We start from the raw sequence: 25,710 nt of genomic DNA on the forward strand, positions 1-25,710 counted from the left end.
CAAATTGGTATTTGACAAAGGGTTCAGGTCTGGGCTTTTAGTGAAGGTCAGTGACAATCCCAATTAACACAGGGCACATTCTGCTCTTGCAAAAAAAAACAAACCAACAAAAAACACCCCAACAACCCAACGCAAACCCCCCAAAACTCCGGACTGTGATCACACCATCTCCCAATGTCCTCCCACACCACTTATTTGCAAAGCCCAGTCCCGTCCCCCCCCCTGGAGTGAGGCACAGTCTGATCTTTTAACAGGGAGGGATCTTTCCCATACACACGTTCTCACATACATTAATACTGTTCGGCATTTTTAGAAGCAAAGCACCCTGCACTGTAATCAAGTGTTCCTTAAAATATTTTTCTTCATGGATCAGAACTAGCAGTCCCATGCCTCCAGCCCTCAAGCCCACGTGCCAACAAAAATGATGGTTGCCAAGTCAGCTAAAGAACAGGCACTTTTATTCACAAGACTGGACACATGATGGCATTTTTAAGGTTTCTCACACCCCCAGTTACCCAGCCAGTGTAAGGAAGAGAAATGCTTCCTACTTCACTACTTCAGAGACTGTGACACTCTGCTTTTTGAAAGAGCAGAGGCACACTCAGTGCTGTTACACCACAATAAAAGCACAGTCCTGCCCTACGCAGCTGAAAAGCTGCTGGTTTCTGAATTTCCATACAGGAGTCAGCGTTACCTTCCAAACAGGAGATAGGTGAAAGGCATTTCTGTGAATGAAACCAAGGATGAAAAGTAGAGCTAAGGTAAAAACACCCTACACAAACACATGCTCACTGATGGCACATTCACATTTAAGGGTTTAGTTTTATATTCAGAAAAAAAGCTGGGTGGGGTGGGATTAATTTATTACTAATGTAGACAACAAAAACACGCTACTGTCAAGACAAATAGCTGGGCACTGGCATCAGCAGCACAGTAGCAAGAGACTGCTGCTGAAACAGGCAGGGGCAGGGATCTGCAGCTTTTCATGTTTCTGAAACATCTCCTCCTCTCCCCCCAGCTCAGCAGAAACGCAGTAGCTGTGCAGGAGCAAGCCCTTGGATTTAGGGGAACTGCTTCCTCAAGTCCCCAGGCCAGCCAGCAGCCATTCTAGTTCCACCATCTAGTGAGAGTGATGACATGTCAGTCTCTCTCAGCAAGTCTTCTGGAGTTAATGAGTAAATGAAGTGGGCAGATTTTAAATACTGGTTTTATCACAACTGTGTGCCTTTGAACCTTCTTTCCCATGGTAGGTGTAAGATACTCCAGGAGTTGTTGTACACATCTCTGCCTCAGGGGAACAATTCCTGGCCCAAGCCCAAGTTGGGAACAAGTTACTTCCCGCACTGGATATAGAACAAATGCTACTGAAGGGAAAGCATTACAGCTCTGTCCCTTCTGTGAAGTTTAAGGACCTGAACAGATGTGAGGACCTGTAAGCAAACTAATTAGACACATACAAACCTGCCACTGAATCTGTCCCAAGCCTTTCAGGCTGGGTGGGAGCCAGTTCTGAGTGTTTGCTACAAACAGCAGGTGGGTGTCTGAGCCACAGCGTGAGGCATCTTCAGAAACGTACCTGCAGCACGAGGTCAACAATTCAGAAAGTCTAAACACACGACTACGCTACTGTGAAGTCTTCTTGTTAGGGAATATGGAGACCCCAGGACGCTGATCTGCCATCGCTGAGTGAGAGCCGTGAATTCTGGCAGTGCCAAGGCTGAAACACAGGCAGCAAGACCCACCTGGGCTGAAGCCACGGGCAGCAGTGCAGCTGTGCTGGGAAAGGTCTTTGTATTTCTGCTGTTCTGACAAGACACCTAAATGTTCACCTTTTCCATCATTATCACTATATCCACCTAAGATGAAAAAGAACAGGCTCCTACTGGGGAACATGAATCCCTTCTCCTTAAGGAAACAGCATCAGACACTGCACTCACTCACACGTGCCAACCAGCATTACCAGCAATTTGACATGTAGCAAGAAAAATTCATCAGTATCAGTTAAACTCAAGCGCTCTGTAACAAGGACAGGCAATATTCCTCTGACAATCTCACTGGCTCCCTCTGGAAACAACGCTGCGCTTACGGAACGCTCGCCAAGATCACTTTATAAAAAACTCTTCAGCAAAACGAGTATTTCTGTGGGTATTGTATTTCCAAGGGAAGAAGCGTGTCAGAAACCCCCCATGACACTTTTCAGTACATGGAGCATCCTGGCTGTCCTTAGGGCAGTTCCCACACAAGCCCCTAATGCGCTCTGGTACCCAGGGCTCCCCCAGCAAGAGGCACCCACAGAAGCTCCAGTGAGGTTGTGAGTGTGGCACAGCACAGATGCACCAGAGCTACCCTCAATCTCCTCAAAATCATCCTCTGACACTGTTTTTTCATTGAGAAAACCCACCACAAACACATACAGCCCAATCAGGAAGCTGGAAGAGGACTTCAAACCAGGAACAACCTGCCCTGGAGTACAAAATTAGCCGGTGCTTGTGCCAAACTACTCCACAAGCGTTGGAGATGCGTCTTGGAGGGAATTCACTCCATGTGGGAATAAGCCTGGAAAGGACACTCCTCCCTTCACTGATCTAGTTTATTCCAGTCTCCCCCAAAAGTATTTGCCAGACATTTAACTGGAGATGACCAACAGTTCACATGTACTACTGCCTATTTACCAAGTCGGGCAGGAAGGGACCTTCTCTTGGTGGACAGCCAAAGCAGCTGCCCTGGGGCTGCGTCTGCATTCAAAGGCGCTTCCCACAAGGTCTATTTATGGGCTCCATCCTCTGGGCTTAAGCCCATGTCAAGGGCTTGAGCAACATGTAAACACGGCAACAGATTTGTGTCTCTCAGAAAATCATGGAACCTGGGACTAAAGAGCAAGGAGGGATCCAAGGCAGAGGCTCCACTTTCCTTTTGCTGTTCCCCTGCGCATAGTCTCCTCTTGCCTCCCAAGACCATGCTGAAATCCTACCAGTGCCCTTTTGTCTCAGTAAATAAAAAGTACCAGTTACCCCATCATTCCAGCTCAACAGAAGCACTGAGAAATTAAAATACAAAGAACACCGTGAATCTCCCACTGCTTAATATTCAGAAACACCCAAAGAAACATTGTTCCTAGTCACCAGCACAGCACTCAGAACACCACACATGCATAAAAGAACAAACAGCACTTGCTTGATTTCACAGATCTGACCCACATCCTGTACGACTAGTCCCAAATGTGGTATGGGGAGAGGAAACCGTACTTGAACTGCCACTAGACAACAATCGTGTCCTCTGGCCTCAGCCATGAAGCGTCGCTGACACTGCGAGAGATGGGGAGCGCAGGGCACTTCCAGGAAGGGCTGGAACAGCAAAGCAGCAGCTACAAGCCAAAATTGAGGTACCTCTGCAAACGAGCAGCTCCTTCCCCTGCTCCATCAGCCCCCAAAGCCTTGTTTTAAGTGGAGCCAAGCAAGCAAAGCTCCCTTTCAGAGCCCATCTGTGGCAGGAGCTGCGAGCACCGATTTCATGAATCAGGGAGACAGCCGCAGTTCTGGTTTGCACAGAAAAATGTAAGGCCAGGAGAGAATCACCCCACGCCTGCGTAAGGAACATACCTCTCCTCCCAGAGATCCCAGAAGGGCCAAAAGCTGCTTTCTGGGGCATGGTGTGTCAGAATACATTTGCTTTGGCAAATCACTTTAACCATAAACAAATCAGCGACAGGAAACTGCTGATCAGCTGAAACAAACCAGTTCCAGAGAGAGGCGGCTTCTAAATGCTCATAGACAAAGATATGCCCAAAATGACACTTTTGTTACCAGCAAAGAATATAGCTGCTCACAGGACTCGAGTCAGCCAAGGGTGAGCACTCCTGCAGCCTGAAACTCACTCAGTTTGCTCTCTAGAGCTGCAGCCTTCCTACTGCAACATTTGCTGGTAACATCTTTAAAGCCAGCTGCCACGGAAAGGCACATCTGTGCCTGGACAAACATGAACAGCAAACTACTCGTTGGTACTTTGTGGGATGCAGGAAGGAGCTACTGATACAGGGATTATGACTAACTCATCCAAAAGCACAGGCAGATTTCTCTGTCTTCGAGCTTCCCGTCCCAACTGAAACCCCTCACACTTCCTTAAACAAGAGGCAAAAAAGAAAGAAAACCAAAACCAAACCCACAAGATATTTGCATGCATACGCGTTTCGGAGGCTGTCCAAGGCAAGAGTCTCTGCTTACAGGGGATGCTGGTTACACCAGAGGCTCCCTGCCTGTCAGTCAGCCTGTGACCCTGCTTCTCACGCCAGCTCTTGCTCACTTAAGTTCCCAAAGATGAAAATGTGAAAGCTTTCCAATTTCTGTGCACTGCTTTCACATTAAGGTGGTAACCAATCCAGTTTTTGTTTCCAACATGTATCACATCCTTGTACTCACCTTAAGGCATCCTGGGTGTATGATTTCATTACAAATGGAGCATTCCATTAGCATGAGATTAAACTTGCTCTCCTCCTCTTCCACAGTATCCTCTTTCCCAGCTTCTCCGCACACCAGACACACAGCAGTATGGGGCAACACCGGCTGTTTACACATATCGTAAAGAAGTCTTGATGAGGACACAGAAGACATATGGAAACAGAAGAACTCTATGTGCATTTACAGTATCCTCTTTTCAAAGAGGAGATAAATAGGGATTAATTGTGCAAACTGCTGAAGGCTCCAGCCCAGCAGAGCAACGAAGGCAAGAAAAACCGGTAACAATCAGGGCTGGGTACCCAGACCAAGCATCACAGGACACGTTTCATGGAATGGAAGTGCCCTCCCCGTAGCAACACAGATTCATAGGGCATCCCAGGGATGGATTAAAATGCCTTTTTTTTTTGTGGGTCCCTTGAATCTGTGAGCTGACACAGACATTGGCATGCAAGTCACTTCACTAGTGTACAATGGGAGGGAAAAGAAGCAACCTAGAACATCACTATTCACATCCATTAAGCTTCACAATCTGACTAGCAATTTGGCAGCTCCCCTCTTTTACAAGCAGGGCAGACAGATGTTATGGGACCCAGTCCAGGTCTCACAGCAAGCCCACAACAGAACCAAGAACAGACCTTTTCCTGACTATCTATTATCCAGGGCCCTGCTCCCAACCTGAGCATTACAAACACCACTGCACAGACACTTAAAAAGAGAATTCCTCTCCTGCAAGTGTCACAAGTGAGAAGCACACCGATTTTTTTCTGTCTTTTGCTGAGGCAGAAAGGGACCTGCAGCATCTCACATATCTGTCACCCATGTCAAAGCACTGAATGCCAGTCTAATTAAAAAGCCACCTGTGTGTTAATGAGGAACAAACTTCCGGTTTGCAGCAATAAGGTATAAGCCTCATTACAAGAAAGAAAAGGAAGATCCTCATAAGAAGCTGGCTGTAATGTGAAATGCAATCGATCAGGTTGCAAGTCCTTAACTATTAAGCAGCCAGAGGCAGAGATGTGGCTTTTCATGGCAAGGATCTCTTGTAGATGGAGTGAATAAAATCCATAAGTGGATACTTGCACACCAAACCCAATCTGTGCAGCAACAGTGCATCCTTCAGCCAGTTTCAGATAGGGAAAAACCTAGCTATAAAACGCCATTACAGTGTGCTGCCCCACACACCAACATCTGTCACATCAGCTACGGCAACACTCTCCTGCTTTCTCATGCCAGTGCTTACCCACGCTCCATTTTAAAAGCATTTTGCAAATGCTATTTAATTCCCACCCTTCCTCCAAGCACAAAATAGGAATCCCCGGGATCCCATTCCACCAGCAGGTAAACCAGAGAAAAGCTAAGTTGCCCAGAGCCATAAGAGCTCTGTCCACTTGTTTTGTCCCTTCTCCCACACAACAAGTATTTATACTCACTCACAAGAACAAACAGCCCAGGAGCAGTACAATTTTTCTTGCTGGGAGCAAGGGCGTCTAGGGAATCTCCTGTGTGTCCCAACTAGCCCTGTCCCACTGACAGGCTGGAAGGGCACAGCCATGCTGTCACAACTCGTCCTCCCAGCACAGAGCCCCACGCTCCCTTCAGACCTATTCAATGCAGCGTAAGGTGTCCCAGGCACTCCTGTTTCCTTTCTTGATTGAACTAGCGATGCAGAGGAGTTTTGTGTTCTCCCAATGGCAGTACAGGCTCTCTAAAGGCTTCTCAGTTTAATGAAAGTCTGTGTCTAGTTAATATTGTCAAAGTTATTAACCAGAGGAAAGCACAATCCCAGAACTGTAGGGATCATTACTTCCACAGAGCCTTGCTTCCATGTTTTGGGGTTTTTTTTTTGGCTGGAAGTTACTGGATGGGTACCACAATAGATTACTACTGCAATTGTTAGAGAACATAATGAACAAGAATAAAGACAATAGGATTACTTATAGAAATGCAAAGCACCTTTAAAAATTACAACAGTTCAACTTGTTAAGCTTTTGCTGCTCTAAGAAAGTCTGTAATACTCCCCCTGCTCTTTACACCAATGGGAACCTATGGAGGGCAGAGATGTCTTCTTCAGTGCATGCAAGGGTGGGAACAAGGAATCAGAGTACCCCAGCTACCAAGCCCTGTGCTCTAACCACAGCTCCTGGAAATAAAACTGCAGATATCAAGAAGAAAAATATTTCTTCATTAGAAGAGAGGATGACTACACTCAGCCAGAAGAGAACCCAGTTCATCTCCAAAAGGCTCAGCCTGTGTATCAAGAGTGAAAGAGCTTAGCATCAAAGTTTCCTTCATCAGTCAGGACAAGAAAGCTCACTGCAGCCCTAATTTAATCCCTCCACTAAAAAGGCAGCATGATTTCACTGTTTCTTCCCCCTGGAGAATAATAAATTCTTCATCCATGCTGTTCAATTCATGCCACACTCCAGGAAATCAAGTGTTCAAAGAAAAGACACTTGAGCTGCAAAAGCACTCTGCGGCAAGGTAGATATTCTGTGTACTTTACTGAAAGATCCAGCAGAGCTGAATCCAATTCCCTATGTCAAGAACAGCGCATGGCTTAGAACAGGACATGGAGTGAGCTACCAGGAGCAACTACTGGAAACCTTAAGTGCTTATCAGTCTTTCATCAGTGTCAGACTAAGTCATTTAATGCCTCCACTTCAGTTTCCTCACCAGAATTAAAGAAAAAAAAAAAAGGCTTAAGTGAAAGGAACTGTAACAAGAGTTAAGAGAGAAATCAGTATAGATGGGGTAATATTTCAGTTATGAATAAACAACATTCCTTTCCTTAAAAACAACAACAGAAAACCAAACCCTTAACAACAGCATGAACATGACCTTCCAAAGATTTAAGATAAAAGCTAAAGCTAACTTTTACCCTTGAGCGGGGGCACTGCAGACATGAGACCTGAGGAGAAGCTCCGCAACAGTCAGTATGAAAGCAACAGATTCAAAAGCCCCTTGGACAACTTAACGGAAGATTAATCTGTCAATATTTGTTAAATACAAAGCTATCACTTATGACTCAAGAAGCTTCTAAGCAATGCATCACAGGAGCCCAGGAAACTGTCTTTGACTGTCTGCTTGCCCTGTTCTGATGCTCATCCCCAACAGCCATTTCCAGTCCCTGAGGAAGACAAGACCCTGGCTTGATAGCTCTTTGGCCCATCTGGATCAGACCCTCTCCTCTGTGCCCAGATAACAGCAAAAAAATTGAAATTCAGATCTCAAGTAGCCTGGGGCTGGGGTCACCAACGCCAAAATCTTGGAAGATGCCAACGATTTCTCGATATCTTAAGCTGGTTAAGTAGTTAAGATGCTAAAGATGGTTGCAAGGCAGCTTTTCTCAGGAAACTCAGAGATCTAACCCAAACAGGCCTCTTCTCGCTTTGAATCAGAACTTCCCACTCTTCCCCTTCTCCCCAAAATCCCAGAATTTCAGTGTGATTTGAGTGCCAGTTTCCGGTGTACTGATAATCTTCCCATCTACCTTCTATACTACCGAGAACAAAAGCCATGCTACTAAGTTTTAGGAGCATTCTGGTTTCAGATTAGGGTGGGGATAGAAAGTGATGGTAAGAAGAGATCTGAACTGAGAGGGCAGGGATTACACTGTTTTTCCTGATGCACTTTAGGGACTACTCAGAGCAGAGTTCTCAGGTCCACACCTTGTCACCAGGAGACACAGATACAGGAAAGAATCCCCAAATGAGCTGTAGCAACGGGTACACTTACTGCGATACACTGCCTCATAATGCAGGACTGTTTCATCCTGCCAGGTCCCCCAAATTTCTTCATGTCTTTGCAGAAGTGACACTCGCCGCACTCTGTCCGCAGACACGCCTCGCACTTGCGGCATCGCGTCCTCCTCCGACGTGCTCCGGCGGTTGTCCGGTTAGCTGCGAGCTTTACTGCAGAAGCAGGGCCCAGTTTCCCTTTGGGCCGTCCAACTGCCCTGTTCTGAAAGAGCCAGACACGCAAGGTTAATGGCACATCCCACTTACCATTTAAACTCCAGAAGTTCCTTGGATGGGAGTCATAAAACTGACAGATGTATCGGAATTGTACACAGGTGGGTAATACTCAGCAGATGTGTACAACCACTCTTAGAGCTAAACGAGTTCCATCACCTTTTGAGGAAAAGATGCACTGCAAAAAGATAAAGAAACCAAGGCATAAGTGAGAGATCCCAAACCTACAGCAAGCCCACTTCAACAGGAGGGCACGGAGACTCAATTTATGCACAGCTCAATGCAAGACCAAGTCCCAAGTGATGAGCTTGGCTGAAGTCAAGACACCATCTGTGGCACTGCTGAGCTCTGGGCTAGGGAGCTCCTAGGACTGTGCTCAGGTTAAGCCAGTCTGCTTTCCTCCACTGGAAGAACCCAAGAAGGCAGCAAAAGTAATTTTGAGGTTAGGTACAGGAGAGAAACATTCAGCAGCAATGGCTCAAGCCACAGCAATCTCCCTAAAAACCCAGGAGAGTATGAACTGCTGCCAAGTGATAAAGTAGGAAATAAACCACAACTACTACAAAAACCTTCTCTCATATCCAATACTAGCAAGTGCTCAAAAATAGAACACTAACTGATGCTGTCCAAAGGCTAAAAAAGGGAATCCCAGGTCTAGATTTCAATGACCTTTAAGGCAGAAGCTAAAGGAGCATGAAAAGATTTTAAATGATTAGGTTAACTGCAACATATTCACTCTGGATATCTAAATTTCATGTTCTCATCAGAAACTCCCCGCTATACACAAGAACTTCCAGCTCAAGCCAAACATCGCTAAATACCATGTAATTGTATGGGGCTAATTACTCAAGAATTGGCTTGGCTCGTTCTTACCACTGACAGCTTTCTCCATAAAGATGATAATAATAGGCCTGCAAAGCTCATCTGGTTTAGTATTTATACGATTTTTCCACCTTCTGTACATCTCAGCATATGACCAACAGACCAGCCACTTTCACTTTCTGTTCCTGATGAATTCTGGGCAATCACCAAGGCATGGGGCAGGTTGGCGATGGAAAGTCATGCAGAATTTCCACTGCAGTTTTTAAAAGAAAGGGTATGAAAACATTCTACTTGGTACTACAAAAGCTTCCCTAAGCATCCTACTATACAGCTCTGAAGAAAAGCCACATCGCCAAGTATTTGATCTTCCTCCCAGCTGGCTTAGCAAAGCTCCACTGACTTTCTTAAGATGCAGAATAATGCTGATCTTTTAAGAGTCTCCATCCCAGGAACCTCAGTGCTGGGAGAGCAGAGAAGCCAGGAGCCAGACGTCCTACCTTTCTCTCCCACAGACCTACTATCATGACGGAGGCAGAAGACCATTGCTTGGACCATGAGGTTACACAAATTTCAGCAAGTCCTTGTTCTGCTCGGCTGAATCGCACTGTGCTCTGTGAACACGGATGAGCGGAGCTGCCTTCCCGTCACCAGCCGCACCACACGCCTGCATTTCACATCAATTGCAGACACTCTAAAGAATAAATATTTACCTTTTAGACCAACTTTTCAGCCTCTCAAGGATAAAGTCAGCTCTGCCAGGACTGGCTTAGAGGCAACCTAGATAAGAGATGATTTCCTTCCTCAGCATGTATCACTCCTCCATTCTCTCTGTTAAAGTCTCCTGCCACTCGCAAGGGAAGCAAGAGACACGAACCAAAGGCCAGACATCAGTGGGAACAAGTTCAACCAAAATACGTACAACAACCTGGGCAGTTCCCCTCTGCCAACAGCCCATGGAAGATTCTGCATGAGCATCTGACTCCTTCCCACCAGGTCTGAACATGATTGAGTTTTTTTTAAGGCAGCAAACACCAGTTACACCATCAGAAGCGTCTTTTTTAAACACAATCTCTTTCAAGGAAAAATCAAACTCTGTTCTTTTCCAAGACAACTCCTGATTCTGCCACAGTAACACGAGCCAAGTCCTAATTCTGAGGACAGCATCTTAAGTGCCAGGACACTGCAAAGATGCAAGCGGTAAAAAGGCATCGCTTCAACGCAGAATTTGAGAATCCTTAAAAAAAAAAAAGGCAGGAAGGTGAGGGTACAAGAAGTCTGAAGCCAGACCACACCACACAACTCGGATTTCCTTACAGATCACCACCACAGAGCAGACGGCAGAGGTGCAGACCTCTGATCTCGCTCTATGTAACATTTCTTACCCACCCAGACCTCTTCCCTGCTCGTTAGGAAATCCAAGCAGTTGTACTAGCTGGGTTTGTACGAATTCACCAACCGACCAATCCTCAATCCAAGCCACGTTTTCACTCCAGGATGTCGCAGCCAGCGAGGCTAGAGAGGCCTTGCAGAAATTCCCGCTAGTATCTCGTTTCAAGGGGCTCCAAAGCGGTCGCTTAAAAAAACTCCACAGAAGAAAATCTGGCCTGTGGGTTGCTATTCCAGAAAGGGGTTGGGATTCGCGGGGGTAGAAGGAGCCTCCAACATGACTTGGGGTTTATTTAGCACGTGGCAGCCAGCCAGATAAATTCCAGGTGATGTTAGTGAGGAGATGCTGCAGGATTTCCAGCTCAGACTGCAGTTTTACAACGTACCAGCCCTGGGAGTGAATCTAGGTAGAGATTTCCTTCGCAGCTCCTGTTCCCATCTCTGTACTGCGACTCGCCACTCTCCGAGCACAGCTCTGCAGACCTGTCCTGCAAATAATGGGCACGTGGTGAGGGATGGCAGGATTCCCTAACCCGGGCTTACCACAGCGGCCAGCACAGAGGAGCTCCACGGCCTTAAGCTCAGGACTGGGTGACACGCTAAGCCCTAAACTAGGCTCTGGGCCGATGGAGTCTCCCACCTGTGTAGCAGATCCTATCACCTCCTTTCTCAAGGAGATCAGCTAAGACCCCCAAACACGACCTGTGCCTGCTGACTCTGTACTCCCCAGCAGTCACCTATGAGAACTGCCAAGAAAAGAAAGACTATACCAAGCTTGAAGAGATTTTTTTCCTAAATCTTACAACAAACACCAGGGAGTTGAGACAGAGCCTGCCCAAAATGTTATCACCAGCAATCCTCTATGTTCTCCAGCACCTCCACAGAAACGGTGCCCATACTTCTCTGGCCACCTCAAGAGCCTTCAGAAGAGAGGTAGGAGAATGCTGAAGTGATGACAACTGCTCTCCCAAGCTCTTAACGAAGGCTGTGCAAGCAGCTACTGAAACCTATGAGGATTAATATACTAAATACCTACCCCTATTACCATGAAACCTAGAAAGCTGGTGGGCTTGCACTGCCCTCTAAAACAAGAGATGTTAACAGGACATCCTGCTAGATTTTTCCTTTTTTTTAACCCTCCTCAGATAACTGCTATGCAACACACAAAGGTAACCTCCTCCTGCCTTTCAGCAGACACACCATGGCCTCTTCAGCACCTGGGTACTGGGAGTAAACTTAGGCCATCAAATGTAATGAACTATGAACTACAAAGCCATTTACAAATCATGAATTCGGGATCACCCTCCCACACCACAGTGGTTGAACATGCTCCCTCCTCAGACAGGAAACGGGACAAATTTGCAAACTGATTTTCAGAGTGCTGAGCTCCTCCAAACCGCACTGAATTCAACAGCATTCCAGGTGGACAGCAATTAGGGGACTGGGTGGGGTGGTCATCAGCAATTCAAGTCTCTCAACAGGGCTGTGTAGATCTGGGAATAAGCCCAGGCATGTATGACACTTCCAACTCTAAACAAACCCCTAGGAAGTGCTACCTGGAATAGTCACTACTCAGAGTACCTTGGCTATGGACAAACATCTGGCTGCTGGGAAGTTTTCACTGCCTGTTTACAGGTACCTTACACACTTTTGCTGTATATCATGACAGTCACCGAAAAGCCACCCACCATCACCAGTCAGAAGCAGCAGAGGCACTGAGGGCCTCTGCCCCAAGCACAGCTCGTACTACCACAGGATCACAGCTTTGATGTTTACAGCAACAGATTTCTAACCTCCACAGTTACAAAGAATAACTCAAAAGACCTCAGATAAACAAAAATATGGAGAGCATCAAGCTTTGGAGGCAGCACTTCAAGAGCTATCAGCTGTTAAATGTATCATATTAAGTAGGTGCTGATGTTCCTCAGCTGCTATCCCAACACCAACAAAGCTCTGTTGGAATTGTCACCAGGCAACTTCACATACAAACTCCTCTGCTCTGGAGAGGAAGACCAGCTGACACTGCGAGCCAGTCCAGGAGGAAGGAGGTCCTGGTCCTAAAAGCAAGGTTGACAAAGCCTGCAGCCTAGAAACCAGCTCTTCTGCAAGTGGCCTTCACCTGGGCATGGGTCTTACTCCACCACTCAGCTTCAGTGACCTGCTGGAACTGCTGCCAGCAGCACCGTACCACTATTTCAGACTCAACATCTCCGAAAAAAATCCAGGGACATGCGCAGCACCCTTCCGAAGGGCTTATCACGCAGCCAGCTCAGTGAGACCCTGAAGCACTTCACTTCCTAACCAAGTACAATCTGAACAGCTTATGTATCCGCTGCGTAAATCTCTCCAAGACAAGACATCTTATATCTGTAGTGTTCATTGCTTCAAGGTGCTGTGCCACATAAATACATCCCTTCCATTTGCAAGACAGGGGTGATTTCCTGACAGACTGGACAGATTCCGTTTATTCTGGTTTGCAGTAGCTTGACCAAGTCCACACAACATTATCAGCACCAAGAGAAAGATGAGGACCCAGGACTTCCAGGGTGCCAGTCCTGCACTTAGACCTTTAAACAGCACTGCATCTCAATACAATTGTTTTAACAGAATTAGAACAGACAAACTTAATTACCAGTCGTTTCTTTATAACATCTAATAAATAAACACATGGGGAAAAAAACAAAACACATTAACCCACAATTCATAACTATTGTCAGCTAAAACACCACCATGGGCTGATGCTGGGCACTGGAGGAGCCTGTGGGGTGCCACAGCAAAGGCTTCTGGTCAATTATTTCCTTGCTTCTTCCTGTAACATAAGACACAGAGTGGAAGTTATAGAGGACAAGGCTCCCTGCCCAGCGCTGTCCTGAACCGCTCCAGTGACAGGTCCTTCTCCCAGCCTCCAACACTAGGCAGGTAGTTTTAGCCTTCCTGCTAAGAAAACCAGTCAAACTGACCACTACCAGCAGTGGTGTAGACCAGCAACACACATAGCAATGCACTGGACTGAGACCCACCAAAGCCATTTTACCAGAGGTCTCTGAAACAGACCCTGTCATTAACTCTAGATTAACCCTAAAGTAGGAGGACTGCCACTAAATTGCCTGGCAGGCTGACAGCCTGTTACACACCGTCCTGCACTAGACAATCACAACCAAGTTAGCAATTCTTCAGCATTAAACCCTTAAATCTCTTCAACAGTTAACAGAAACCCTTGTCAAAGGAGGAACTTAAGAGAAAAAAGAAAGAAAGGGCAGGATGATGTGACTGCAGGAATTCAGTGGGGATGAGGGGGAAGCTAGTTTAAGACAGCAAAAATCACAGATGCCAATAACATCCTTAAAAGCTGTATTAACTGAAGAGCACAAGCCAACACCACAGACCTCACATCTCTGGCTAAAGCGTATCTGCCCAAAAGCCTACACACACGAACTCTAGGAGAGTTGTTTTCCTCTAGCAGCGATGGTTTGCAAAAGGCACATCACCCATCATCGGCATACGCTCCTGCCGGGGTGGAGGTGTCCTGCAAGACAAGTTTTGGTCCAAGGTCCTCCATTAAGCATGCAGCATCAGAGGGAAAGGGAAGGCAGTGGAAGTTTTTCAAGCCCAGCCATCCCCAAACAGGATTAAGCCTCTCCAGATGTTCGCTGCCACCATCTCCTCCAATTCATACCGACAAACTTTCTCATCCTCTCCTGAAAAAAGCAGCGTAGTTCCTAGTGACCACTGCCAGCTGACCTCACAGAGCTCCACTACTGAATACACAGATCAATTTCCCACAAGTAAATAGAAAAGTTTATACCTCACAGGTTCATCTGGGCATTAGTGACACTCCAGCAGCTTCTCTGCCAACATAGCTATGTTGTTTACGGTGTGATAAACTGGCACGTCAGTGCCAATGCAAGTGCCCCCGTTTATTTTCCTCTGGTGGTGAGGAGGTAGAAGTTAGGCCTGGAGGGTGGAATAAGATATATTGGCAAAAATATGCTTCTGTAGATAAGCTCATTAAAAGTAGGAGCTCTTAAAAAGAAAGACACCAGTAAGTTACACAGACTTGGGGCACCTTGTGCAAATGTAGCTTTGCTTCTTACTGCTACTTCAGGACAAATCCCCCTACCCCAACCCAGGAGCATTTTTCTCAGTCTGTTTACACACGCTGAAGTGTCACAGGCAGAAATCAAATCTCTTCCTACCCTGAGTGACCCAGCAAGGCTGGCAGAGCGCTGCCCTCCCCATGGCCAGCACCAGGCAGGACACAAGCCCCGGCACCCACACACTTCCAAGCCCCCACTGCTGACTGCAACTACTACAGGCACAGAAAATCCTGTTTGCTCTCATGCTGGGAAACCCGACAGCCTTTTTGCCGCCTTAGTTCAGACATGGACTAGGGAAAGAGGAAAGGCTGAGCGTGAAAGTCAGAAGAAAGTTTGAGTGACAAAAACCACGGCTCCTCCCCAAGCACTGAAGTTGTGCTGTTCAGCTACACCTGGAGCGCTGAAGCCTCTCACCTGTTACACACCAGGGACCATCGCAACAGAAAAAGCTACATGACACCGATTTGTCATGTCCTGTGTAGAAAAATACAGTAACTCCACACGTGAAAGCAGGCTTGTGTGAAAGTACAGTTGGATCCACGCGAGGGGTTTTACCGCTGGAAAAGTTCTGAACAAAAACACTCCACAGGTCTTTGCTACATAGGTCACAGCATCACAATTTAGGATCAGACCAAGCCTTTTAAGAAATCCCACAAGAAGGATCTCCACTTTCTTGCATTAATTTTTGTTTTAAATTATTAAGATATCAAAACGCTATCAAAGCCTCAGGTTTTCGAAGAGCTAAAGAATCCCAGCACATCACCAACTTTCCAAATTCATCCATCAAGAACTAGCACCTCCAGTAGCGATTTCACAGCTGGTACAATGCAGCTGAGACCAATCTGCTCTCCTAACGATTAGCCCTTTTAAAAAAGCCTACAGTAATCACACCAAGACAGAGAAGCAAAGGGAAAAGGCCTGGCATGGCACAAAGTTTAAGAAAAGGAAGAGGGCTGGGACATTTTACCTACCAGGTCTGGGAGCCGAGCAGTGAATCGAGCAGCAGCACAGGCCTGCACATTCACACAATCCCCAGAATTAAGTAAAGGCTGAATAAAGTTAACTCCTCTAAGACCCGGCTTAGGTTCTTGGACTGACACTACACCAGGCCAGTGCACATCAACATCTCTCAAGGTTTCCACACCAGTCCTGCCATCCCTGGGGAGCACCCAAGGCACACCACCACCACCAGTCCAAACTCTCTTTTGGCTCTGCTTTCTTGGTGCAATTATGAAGCAAAACATCGTAAAGTTCTTAGAAACGAGATGGGTTTTGGAGGACAGACTCAACACATGGCCTACGTACAAACTTGTCTCTAAAAGCAAATTATTAGGCTATTTTAAAGAGCAAAACACCCTGAGTTACGAACAAAACTATCAAGTTGATGTTTAAATTGCATACACATGTTTAACTCGATTCCTGGTGCATTTTTAATTGCTTAGGCAGTTCTTAGAGAGCAAAATATGGAATCTAGAACACATGTTCTGGATTATTTTTCACAGATTACTTCATAAATTTAAAAAGTTTATTCTCCTTCCCCCACAGGAAAAAAAAAACAACAAAACCTTCAGAGAATAAACCCTGGAAGTATTAATAAAAGTTCTCTTTTCATTTCAGCACACATCCTTCTCTTTATTCTACATCCCTCGTCCCTGGGAACGGAAAGGAGGTTCTGGCTATAAATCAAACTAAGACAAGGTGGCCAGGCTCAGCATCACACTCTCTCCTGAAGTCCCGCAGCCCTCTCGGCTATTTGAGGAATCTTATTATTAAAAAAACCCATCATAATTCTGGGCACGACAGGGAAACCCCCCGAGAGGAGCAACCGCACACTCCAGGCGTGTTCGCCTCCGAAGCGGCGCGGGGCCCTCGGAGGTGCCGAACTCCCGGTGCCCCCGGCGGGCGAGGCCGAGCGCCCCGGGCCGGCCCCCGGCGGGCGCCTCCCGCGCCCCGCTCCGCGGGCAGCGCCGGGGGCCGCGGACACGCCCGCAGCCGCAGCCCCACGGCGGGCGGCGCTGGCCCGGGCCGGGCCGGGGCCGCTCCCGACCCCACATTGTTCCCCCGTCCCCGCTGCCGGCGCGGCTCGGCTCGGCGCTGCCCGGCCCGGCCTCCTCCTCCTCCTCCTCCCCTCCCTTCCTGCTGCAAACTTCGCCGCCCGCCCCGGACCTGCTCCGGCCCCAGCTCGGGCCCCGGCCCCGGCTCGGGCTCCGGCTCCGACTCGTAGTCCTCCTCGTCGGCGCTCGCAGACATGGCCATGGCTCATGGTGGGCCCAGGCGGAGCCGAGCTGACATGGCTGGAGCGGCGCTGCTGGCGGAGCCCCGCTCCCCGCACACACACACACACATGCAGGAGGAGGAGGAAGGGGGGCCGTGCATATTCATGCCAGGCAGCCAGGAAGGGGCTGGCCCTGCCGGCACGGCCAATCGCGGCCCGCTTGCACAAAGCCGGCCTGCGGGGACAGCGCGGCCGCTCGGCCCGGCCAGCGCCGGCCGCCCCGCCGCAGCCGAGCCCGGCCGGGGAGGGGAGCGGAGCGGGGCTGGGGGTGGGGGGGTGGCTTTCACGCCCTGCTGGCAATTAGCCCCCTGCTGGTAATTAGCCCCGCGAGCTGCCGAGGGGGCCGGCGGGGGCGGGCCGGTGCTGGGCCTGCCTGGGTGTGCCGAGCGGGGCGGGGAGGGGAGGGATGCGCGGCGCGGGGCTGCGCGGCCGCCCGCAGGGTGCTCGGCGCTGCACGGGCTGCTCAGACAAAGGAGCGCGCACAGACACACACACACACACCCACATACCCTGTACCTCGCTACCTGCCGGCTCGCCTCCCGCTGCCAGGATCGGGCCGGGAGGAGGGAACCTCCATCCCTCGGGAGGAGGAAGGCACCGAGCAAACTTCGGGATGTCAAGCGATGCCCCCGCTGCGGCAGAACCGGCGCTGGGATAAGATGGGATACGAGGCAACCCGGCCTCTGCTTGCTCCTGAGGAACCATTTCCAGCCCTACTCTGAACCCACTACTGGGGTTTTACAATAAAAATCTCCTCCCCGCAGTATGAAATGTTACACATCGGGCAATCGGGGACCTGTTCTGGATCCAAAGGTCACAGTCGGGCCAGCACCTGAACGCGGACGCTGCCTTCGCACTCCACAGCTTGCAGCTGAGGGTTGAGACACACAGGCCTGAAATTTGAGCGCTGAGAATTAAATTTCCCATTGGATTTATAGGCCTGGCTTTCAGGGGAAATCCCGATTCCATTCAAGTTGTTAGGATTTTGCCTCTGGCTCCTACGCCCACAACACAGAATTAAACATGAGATTAAATATTTGCATGTGCTGAGCAACCAAGAAGCCATAAAGAAGCATCCTTAGTCCTTGCATCAGGATTTTTGCCAAACTAGTTTCAGCTCCATTCCCTGGTCTGAATTACCACATGGCCACACAAACACTTTGGGTAGCCCAGGAGAAAAGGAAGCAACAGGCAGGGGCTGGCCCAGGAGCAAGCAGCAATCCTGCCTTACCCCTGCTCACAGCCCTTGTGACACTATGATCTACACAAGCCTGGTCGCTCCAGTTTAAGTAACAAAATACAGTCAAACTTTAAACGTATATTTACAGGTGACTGCTGATAAAGCCAAGTGAATCATCTAATTATGCCCCTTGCTTATTTTGAATACCTTAAATATCCATTTCTTGTTTGTACCTCTGTCTTCTCGCCAACTCAAGCTCAAATTATGGGTACGTGATGGTATTCTCCCAATCCTGCCCATCCGCGATGCCAGGAGTGAAGCATTTACTCCCAAACCACGACGGGGCTCTCCAGGGTACACTCGGTTGTGCTCAGCCCGGCTCCTCAGGTTTCTCGCTTCCCCCATTGTGTTCGTACACAACCGAGAGCGGGAGCAGATGAAAGCTGAGGCACGAAAGGCATGTGCCTAAGGCCTTGGCTTTCCGAATCACAAGGTAATACCAGAACCCAGCGTTTTCTGGAGGAGAGAGGACGGGGGGAATGCATGTCTCACAACAGGCCTACAAAGGAGAGCTCTGAACTACGAAGCAAGGATGACTGACACGATTACAGCAGTGCTTGTGGGGCGAGTATACGCTTGGCCTCCAGCAGAGGCAGGAGAACAGATGACATCCGTAAGGAAGATGCCTGGTCCCTCACCTGCCCGGCAGACCAAGTCTCCACTAGCCTGTGCTCATCCCACGTGAAGCTCCGTGTAACGTGGCTCGTGCTTGTTCGCCCCTCCAGCCTTTTGGCTCCATGATCCAGACAGGAGAAAAAAATAACTTGTGACAGCCCCCAAGGACAATCCACCAGTCACACCACGGCAAAATGTCATTCACAACAAATTAAATCATGACATAGATCATCCTACTCCTCTCATCTACAATAAATAGTAGCACTCCTGATGTTTGCGTTAGCCTATCTGGGCTGCAGCAGGTCACCACGTGTAACCCACATCAAACCTCACCCCTCAGCCGGCCCTGCCACGGGAGAGCACGTTCCAGTCTGCTGCTTACAACAGCAACACCACCGACAAATGAGCTCTAATTACGAGGCCTGCGTTAGGAGTAAAGACACACATGCCAAAAAGATCTCAGAATGATTTCCAAATGCTTGGTAAACTTTGCCGAGCCGGCATTGGAAAAAATTGGACAGGCTACGATATAAAAGACCAAACTGGGAATCAGTGGGGGGAAAACACCACAATAAAATAAACTTTTCTAGTTACAATTGCTCTCTAAAAATCTCATCTTGTACAAGAGCAACGAACCATTCAAAGAAATATTTAATACACAGGAAGAACTATTAAGAGAGCATATTCCAGCTCCATTCTTTCAGCTTGTCTACACTAGAGAACACTAAATTACGACAAATAGTGAGCAACCCTTGTGTGAACAACGTATATTTGACCAGCCTGGTGCGGTTTACATCAGCCTAGAAAACAAAATAAGCAGCACTGCCCCTAGTCATGCCTGTATTGCATAATTGGGTCCACACTTCAGCTTTGCATGATATAATTCAGTAATAAATAACATCCTTAATTAAACTGCTGAATGAGCCTTAGTGAAAACTGCATGAAAACAGACAGTTCCTTCTATTCTGAACTGTTGCTTTGATTGCACCTCACCTGAAGTTCTATGTCTCATCAATATCATAATCTTCTCCACAGAAACCAATTACGTTGTCACAAACTGAGACAATAACCTCAAGCGAAGAATAAACAGCAGGGGCAGATGAGTGCCGAAGAACTAGATTTTATTCTCATGCAAATATCCTTAAGTAATAAAACCAAGATGGGGGGAGGAAGACTACAACCCCTGCGCTGTACTTACTTGCTCCTGAGCATCTCTGGTACCAACAGTTTTCACCCGCTACTACCAGTGCTAAACAGGATCCGTGTTTTCATATTAGACACTGAAGTTTATGATTCTGTGATGCTCAATGAGGTGAAATAAAGATTTTAATGTGGCACAAATGCACCTTTGATTTAACGTTCCCTTGCAACTTTTTACACATTTTTATAGCGTATTATATTTAGCTGATACAAGAAAAAAATATTTACATGGAAACAACTGGAAAAAACAACCTCAAACTGTTTTTTATGCAAGTCCTTGAAAAAAGATCTTGTGATTTGAGCTGCTGCTGCTTTCTGGAGGCCAGCACATACGTTTTTGAAAAGGAAACCCACTGAGATGTTTATGAATCATGATTCTTGACCTGTATCAGAATAAGAGAGTTATCCAATAGCTTTCTAAGGTTCATTGTTTTGGTATAAGTGTCCATTCACATGAAATATGATCTTAACTGCTGGGCCTGGGCAAATTTCGTGACACTTTTCTCAAGAGTTCTAGCCAATATTTCAGTCATAGTCTCAACACTAGCAGCGACATACTGACAACCTAAATATCTATCTAGTATCATGATCTTACTGCTTCCTACTATCTATTGTATCTGAACTACGACATAAGAGTAGCCGTCAGATGCATGGAGTATCCATCAAAATCTCTTTAATAAACAGTCTGATTGATCAACCTTAGATTAAATAAAGTAACTCAAGATGAAATAATATATTGATCGCTCCCTCCATGTAATGCCTACTGCACACACTTTCCCTAACCAGTATCCAACAGAGGAGAAGCAACGGCAGCAAGGGCTGTGCGACTGTCTCTAGAAGGCTGACAACCACGGACTATTACCATGCAGTAGAGGAGCAGCACACAAAACAGCAAGAGCCCAGAGAGAATGTGCTGGTAGTAACTCGCTCACTCTCATAAGCCTTAAAAACAAAACAACCTCCCCCAAAAAACCCCAACACCCCGTCATCTTAAAAATATAATAAATAAGCCTGCAGAGTAGAGAAACATTGAGTTCATCTACCACATAAGACATGAGCACTGCATCTTGGAAACCTACCGATAAATAACTGAGGTCTTTATGTTCACAGCATCAGATTTGTGGAAACAGAGGTACCAGCAAACTCAAACAGTTCATGAGATCTGGATCTACAAATTTACTGTCTACAGGAAGAGCTGTGGCATAATTGGGACTATCCACTGGGAAAAGAGAGAAATCCTGCCATGCTTCCATCTTCCACAGATCCTTACGCCACAGAGTGTTCCCACAGCACAGTTTGTGTCTCCAAGAGCCATCTTCTGTCAGTAAATGCAGGAACTAGTGAAACAGGCTCCTAAGAAGATAAGAAGTGACTGCCACGCTGTGGAGGAACATGCAAATAGATGTGGCTGCTAGCTGAAAGAATGGATTAACCAGAAAATGTCACCTCCTTTCCTGTAAGTGGCTCAGTGCACTGTGACGCACAGCACAGAATGCTCTACAACAGTCGGTTGTGTCCAACATCTGGGCAGCGGCTTTAAAAATCTAAAGACCAAACCCAAACATTTAGAGGCAAACAAATGGTAAGCAAAGGAAGAGCTGAAGTACAGTGTTTCTCACGAGAGCTCAGGTGCTCTGCTGTCACCTACAAACCTGATCTGGATTTGCAGGGAAGCATCCAGGACAAACAACCAAACCACGCCAGACTCACTCTCAAAGTTGCTCTGCTTTTATCAGACCTTCTCCATTTCTCATGTTAGATTTGCTAAATTTCAAAAAGGAGAGCACTTCTGTACCTCCTGTCTGGTCTACTAGTGCCTGCAGGAAAGTCATAAAGTTGAAACAAGACCTCATTTATATTCTCAGCAGACTTTAATTTCAATGTGCTACGGAACTAAAAGGAAGCCATCTTCTCAGGGACAGAACATACAATTCAATTTTGTTCTGAAAAGTGCACGCAGGATTAATGTCCATAATTGCACAGCACGTACTGTGGAATGACAAACGCCTTCGCCATTGCTCCACCAATGTGCTTCGATCCAGAAACAAAACTATTAAATCTCAGATACGTAACTCAAAACTTGAATGGTTTTAATGTCGGGGTAGGGGAGAGCACGAGGATGCTGGGATACTTAAACTACACTCAAACCTCAGCTTTTTGTTTGGTTTTGTTGGTCAACTTGGCAATAAATGTAGTCATGCTCCTGGTGATAAAATTTGAGACCTGTCAACTCATTTCATATACACTATCTAAGAAAAAGGTCTTAAGACTAACGGAGTTTTCATCAGCACTTTTACTGTCATGAAATAAAGAGAAAGCTGCTATCTTGAAAAATGGCAGTCAAGACCTAGTTGGGAAAAATTCATGTAACTGAATATTCATGCATATGGTAGAAGAATGACAATGGGGAAGAACACGTAAATCTTCTCATACGATACTTGGAGCACAACAGTTTGAAACTAGAGATGTCTGTTCATTTTTTGCAATCCGTTCAAATTTCTACTCAAAGTCAAAATGGCTCTAATTTACCTGTTTGATGTATTAATCACATAAAGCCATTGGTCAGATTTCAAAGCAAGTGGCTGAGAGTTGATAAGAAGGGAAAATATTAAGTCAAAGATGGAAGATTAAGAAGGTGCTCATTCAAGTCCCTGCTATTTATAATTACTCCCTGAAGGGACACAATATTTCAAGTACAGCCTCTTGAGGTGAGAAATAATCTGTCAAGTCACCAGGCAAAGCGTTTAGAAAAATACTGAGGCAATATGTAGTGAAGCTCTTTGGGCATGTTATGTATGATACACATACACCAAACCCTCAAACTCCTCTGGCCTGCACAGAGAGATGAATTTGTCTCAAGGACTAATGTTTGTAAGAGACTGAAGCAGTGCTCAGAAAAATAAACAAGTCGGGCAAGGAGCTGCCTTCCTCAGCAGCGCTGCCCCAGGAAAGCAGACGCTCGACAGAAACTCCCAGTAGCTCCAGCAGTTCCTACTCCTTTGCACAGTACCCGAAGAAGTCTTTGCTTCTGGTGCATCATGTTTTTTCCTGCTCCCAAGTGTGGTTAGCAGGGAAAGGGCTTAGTTTTGTACGTGTACAGCTACTGTGGGAAGTCCCTTAAAAAAAAAAAAAATCCCCCAAACCTCAATCATGTGGTTTTGTTTCTTAATGGATTTGTCAGGAGCCAGAACCGGGATATCTTTCTGAATAAATTTCAGCTCTCTCCTACCATATGGCATCTACTATCCCTACAGTGTAAAAGAACAGGCATTATTCAAAATTATTTAAATCACTGATTCCAATCACAATTTAAATCAGTAAAGAGAAAAACAAATTTAAATTGATTTTAATCCTCCTTTTCCTTTGTACCTAAGTTATTTTCTGGAAGATAAATTAATTATTAGCATCTGATAACTACTAAGAAATGTCTGGTTTGCAGTAGATTATGAACTTCATAATCAGGACTTTTTATCAACAAAAAGGATTCACAATACACACATATTTGTATATGCAAATCTTCTTGCTGACTATTGGTATTTAAAATTGTTGTTGACATCAAGCAGAGTTCAGGCAGTGCTGTGTGAGATCACTTCAAACATCTTTAAACTGGTGCCTGGCAAGGACAAAATGCGACAGTTTAAATCCCTTTTTCACTCCTGCGCCACTTGGAATGACTGGTGGAAAACTTATTTGAATCTCAATCAGAAAAATACACGTACAACAATTCACACACACTTCTTTTGCTGTCTTTCTGCCTTTTTTTCCCCCCTTCCCAGGTATTTTCCTGCCCTAGGAGGACTCAATTTTTACTTTAATTCAATTAAAGTGCTTGTTTTTAATTGTCACTATTTGCTTTCGAACACATTCGTATCCCCACAGGAAGGGCCCTGAGTGGATCTCCAAGGACTGGTCTGTCTCAGGGGATGTGGCAGAGTTTTCCCACTGCTGCTATGAGGAATGTAGCTTTCCTGGTGGTAGCCCCCAGGCAGGCTCCTGAAGCTGATGCTGTTTTGATGTTGTGCCATTTATACATGCTCAGATCTGTTTCAGACACCACTCCGGTTAAAACACTAATTGCTGTAACGAGTACCTCAGTGCTCCTGCTTCTCTGGGTGGAGCTGGCCTAGCAATAGCTATGGGAGGAATTCTTAGTAAGCAAGCAAGTAAAAACTGGAAGTATTTATTCAAAGGTTTTCAGGAATGTTCTTTGTCCACCTAGCACCTCTCCCCCTGAATTTAAAGAAAACCTGAACTAACACAACGCTCAACACTACTAAAAATTACATTGGTTTCAAGTAGAAGTTTATCAAAACACCTGAATTTATGCTTTTACCCCCTAATTTCTGCATACAATCAAATTTATTGTGTCCATTGATTCTTAGTCCATTTACTTACTATTTCTTAAGTTTGATCCAATGCAAAATGTTGCATATATGTTCATAAAACTGGAGCCATACATAAAGGAGCTCCGTTATCAAAAACTGGTAGATCTTCTTCCCTTCCCAGCATTTTTAATGTGAAATACCATGAAAAGGGAAGGAGGTTCCTTGCTGGAAAATGGCAGCAGACACATGAATGTGCCCAAGGACCTCTATGGGCTCCAGATCTGGAAAGGGTGACTAATACCACTGCCTTTTATTATTTAAAATACAAGTTATTGCTAAGAATCTAACACCCTTTTCATCACAGTTGCCTACTATTTTTCTCGTGAGCTGCTTCGTTCAGGCTGTGAACAATGTTCAGAAATCTTATTTCCAGCCTAAATCTATTTATAGTATGTATATACTCACTTGTTCTCATGCCAGCATTGTCCATTAGCTTAAATAACTCTTCTCCTCCCCTGGTGTTTATAATCCCTGAAGTACTTACACAACAATCATCTCCCCCTTCAACTTGGTTGTGCCATGCTGAACAAGACATGATCTTCTAGTCTCCAGTCTTAAACATCACATCGTGAATATTATATGTGGTTGTGGAGTCCCATATCCAACCTCATCTCAAAACTACCTACAGTGGAACTAGAATAGAGGACAGTGAGAAAGATTATCAAATATATGGTATGGTACCAGAAAAGGTTGAACTTGCTCGTGGTTTTCAGCTTGGGAGTAGAGTTGGGGAAAGGAAAAAAAAAATATGACTGAGAAGCAGTAACAGGGACATAAAAAACTTGACAGCACAGAGAAGGTGAACAGGAGACTTCATTCACTTTTCTCCAAATGCATGGCACAGAGGGCATGAAGTGTATTTATGGTATTGAGGGACAGATCTGAAACAACAAAAGGAAGTTCTTATCTACACAGAGCTATATTGAACTGCGGGGCACACTGCTACAGGATGCTGCAGAGATCAAGAAGATCAACAGGTTCCACAAATTATTAGGTAAATTCAGAGTGGAAAAAAAAATTCTACCAGGGGACACTAAACACAAAAGATGAAGATACACTCTTCTAGCTTAACTGGGAAGATAAGCAAAGGAAAGATCACTGTATGCCTGCTTTGTTCTTATAATTCTTAATAGCTGTGACTGGCCACCACCAGAAACAGGACACCAGGCTACAGGGACTGTCTGGTCTGATGGGGTACGACTGGATCAGCATTTCCTCAGCCATAGTAATCAGCCTTTTGCTCTACCCCTCGCAGATTAGTTCTT

At 46.3% G+C, this 25,710-nt stretch overlaps 1 protein-coding gene across 2 annotated transcripts in view; it reads right to left on the bottom strand.

The window, feature by feature from the left end:
- KDM2B (lysine demethylase 2B) overlaps positions 1–25,710 on the bottom strand; it is a 110,883-nt gene that overhangs the window by 9,501 nt on the left and 75,672 nt on the right. For both annotated transcript variants that reach the window (XM_068412445.1, XM_068412446.1), the window contains exons 13-14: positions 8,190–8,414; positions 4,416–4,559 (exon numbers count right to left, since the gene is read on the bottom strand). In XM_068412445.1, coding sequence (XP_068268546.1) covers positions 4,416–4,559; positions 8,190–8,414 — 369 coding nt within the window. The remainder of the gene's footprint in view (positions 1–4,415; positions 4,560–8,189; positions 8,415–25,710) is intronic.

The sequence above is a fragment of the Nyctibius grandis genome, chromosome 14, assembly GCF_013368605.1.
Source record: "Nyctibius grandis isolate bNycGra1 chromosome 14, bNycGra1.pri, whole genome shotgun sequence".
Classification (NCBI taxonomy): domain Eukaryota; kingdom Metazoa; phylum Chordata; class Aves; order Nyctibiiformes; family Nyctibiidae; genus Nyctibius; species Nyctibius grandis.